This window comes from Mesitornis unicolor, unplaced genomic scaffold (assembly GCF_000695765.1).
Source record: "Mesitornis unicolor isolate BGI_N332 unplaced genomic scaffold, ASM69576v1 scaffold17962, whole genome shotgun sequence".
NCBI classification, from domain to species: domain Eukaryota; kingdom Metazoa; phylum Chordata; class Aves; order Mesitornithiformes; family Mesitornithidae; genus Mesitornis; species Mesitornis unicolor.
In genome coordinates, this window is record NW_010171502.1 from 17,263 (window position 1) to 20,167 (window position 2,905).

The 2,905-nt window shown below is 49.8% G+C and overlaps 1 protein-coding gene across 1 annotated transcript in view; it reads right to left on the reverse strand.

Moving 5' to 3' along the window:
- The window catches only part of LOC104537247 (leucine-zipper-like transcriptional regulator 1), a gene marked incomplete at both ends in the record, with an annotated part of 18,658 nt that extends 15,804 nt beyond the window's left edge, over nt 1-2,854 (reverse strand). Inside the window, 3 exons of the mRNA XM_010180070.1 lie at nt 1,091-1,199; nt 2,072-2,151; nt 2,798-2,854. Of these exons, the coding sequence (XP_010178372.1) occupies nt 1,091-1,199; nt 2,072-2,151; nt 2,798-2,854 (246 nt within the window). The remainder of the gene's footprint in view (nt 1-1,090; nt 1,200-2,071; nt 2,152-2,797) is intronic.
- Nucleotides 2,855-2,905: the final 51 nt, after the last annotated feature.

Here is a 2,905-nt window from a genome sequence, read left to right on the forward strand (position 1 = left end):
CCATAATAAAAGGTAAACCCTGATTTCTCCTCCCTGGTTTTTGTTGGTTTTACTAAATCAGCCAAGGGTTGTGATGCACAAGGCCCATGGAGGTAACGTCAGCTTGGCTGAGGTCACTTGTGCAGCCTGCACACTCTTAACTGCAAGGAAAGACAAGGACACCTGAGTTCATAAAACACGACTGAGGATTACTCCCCAGATGTCTCAAGTTGCTTGAATAACCACAAAGAGGAATTGTTAATGCTGTCGAAGTTATAAAACACAGCACGTGCTCATCAGAGGTGAGCAACAGTAACTCCAGGATGGATTGTGCATTCCTTATCCCTCCTACACAGCACAGGAAGAAATGGTGTTCCCTTCCATCCCCACACTAAAATCAGCATTGCAGACATTCCAAAGGCGCAATGAACTGCGTGTGAAGACACAGCGTGTCCCATGTGCAGGTGTGGGAAACGTTAAAGTTGGGTCAAAATCAGTGTCACAGCCAACACCCTGAAACGGGCACAAAGTCAGCTTGAAGAAGTGATGCATTAAAGGTTTCGATTTTCCCTTGGAAAGCTGAATCTCAGGGATCTGTGTTCAACAGACCCAAGACACTTCCACTCATTCATTTGCTTCTGAATGTATCTGTGTGAACGCATCACCTGAAGGTGCTTCACGCAAGCGTGTGCATTGCAGAGAGCACCAAGTCCAACTTCAATCAGAAAAGAACAACAAATTTAACAACAAATAAGCTTCCAATTGGCTTCTGATAAAACTGAATTGAAACTACAAGGGACCAACAAGTTTCATGCTATCCTCGAAAAAGAAGCAATTCAAAAGAAATTTTCTTTGCTTCCATCCCTTCTGTCACAGAAATGAAACGCGAAGGATGGATTTTGGTCAAATTTCCAATTTAGTGCACTCTGGAATGGAGGCCTTGCAAAAAACCTCCTTCAGAACAAGAGTTTTCACAAACATTTAATCAAGAAAGTGGAGTAGAAGCAGTCCTGTAGCCTCAAAATGAGCATCACAACCAATTCTACCTGTGCCATTTTAAACGTTTGCTGAGTTACGCTTGCAGAGCGGGGTATCGATGCCAGCTCCTTACCTTCCTTCAGTCTTCCACTCCGTCCACTGTCCAGTTGCAAACTTATACTCAAAGAGATCATTTTTGTTCTTCAGGTTGGAATTGGAATAAATGTCTCCGGTATAACCACCTGGGCAACAGCAATCCCATTAGACTCAAACACAACAGAAGGTACTTGTAGTTGTTATGCTAGAAGAAAACTTAAGTTTAGATCACACAAAGAGAAGGTATTTGGCTAATGCACTGCTACAGATGGGAGATTCAGAATCACAGAATGGCAGCGTGGTTTGGGTTGAAGGGACCTCACAGCCCCCCCAGCCCAACCCCCATGGACAGGGACACCTCCACCAGCCCAGGCTGCTCCAAGCCCCATCCAACCTGGCCTTGGGCACTGCCAGGGAGGGGGCACCCACAGCTTCTCTGGGCAACCTGGGCCAGGGCCTCCCCACCTCACAGGGAAGGATTTCTGCCCAATATCCAGTCTAAATCTACCCCTTCCAGTTTAAAACCATTCCCTCTTGTTCTATCGCTACCTGCCCTTGTAAACAGTCCCTTCCCAGCTTCTCTGTAGGACCCCTTCAGGAACCTGAAGACAGCAATAAGGTCCCCTCAGAGCCTTCTCTACTCCAGGCTGAACAACCCCAACTCTCTCAGTCAGTCCTCATAGGGAAGATGCTCCAGACCCTGAGCATCTTTGTGGCCTCCTCTGGACCCGCTCCAACAGCTCCATGCCCTTCTTATATTGGAGGCCCCAGAACTTCTCCTCCACTTCCACCCCTAAAGAAATGCCACGACAATGAGTTTCAAGTCTTCTTTTCTTTAGAAAAAACAGCAGAGTATTTCCAAGCTAAAGTTGAAATCACAGTCAACCATGAAAAACACCGGCTTTGCTACTGAGTAAGATTTTTTGATGCTTCCCAAAAACGTCCCATACTTTCTCAAAGCCACACCAGCAGGTTTATCACTCCAAGCACACACAACTGCAATCTGCCGCTGCCTTACCAAACACAAACATGCTGCTCCCGTAGACCACAGCTGAGTGGTGATACCGCGGTGCTGGCGGGGTCCCCGTGGTAAAAGCCCTGCACAACATTTAGAACAGCAGCAGTCAAACACCCCTCGTCACGATTCAGGCACTCATATTGCGCAGATTCAAAACAGAAACAAATGTTTAAAGTTATGCTACTGTTCCTGAGTGCTTTCACCAGCTTCGGTTTCTGAATTGCACTGCAATTTTACACTGATTTTCTGACAGACTCGGTGCTGTAAGCGTAAACAGTTACAAAGGCAACGCTGCTGCAATCTGCTTGGCAGAGACAGCAAACGAGGCACAGGTGAGACAACACAGACTGCACAGTCCAGAGCCACGGAGCAAAGGCAGAGACATCTGTGAGCAACATTCCCTGCCCTGAGGGCTGCAGCAGCCCCATCCCTCTGCCCACGCACCCTTTGAGCACCCTCACAGGGTGCAGGAACAGTGGCAACGCGCGGCTCTGTCCATTGCTGTGCTGCCCAGCAGCCCTTTGCAGGCAGGAGCTGTGCAAGAGCACCCAATACCTCCCTGACAGCTCAGCCACACAGGAGCGAAGAGGTCGTGTGCCACTGCACTCGGGTGGGGGTGATGCTTCCCCCCCGGCAGAGCCCCCAGCTTTTACACCTGGGGCCGAGGAAAGATGAGGCATCGCCCAGCCCTGCAGGCCGGGAGGGGCCGAGCCAGGGGGAGCCCACCTGCACCAGGAGCAGTCCTTCACGTCGAAGCGCAGCAGGTCGTTCAGCATCGTCTTCCTGTGGGGAGCAACGAGAGGCGGCTGAGCCGGGCCGCGGTGTCGGCGACGG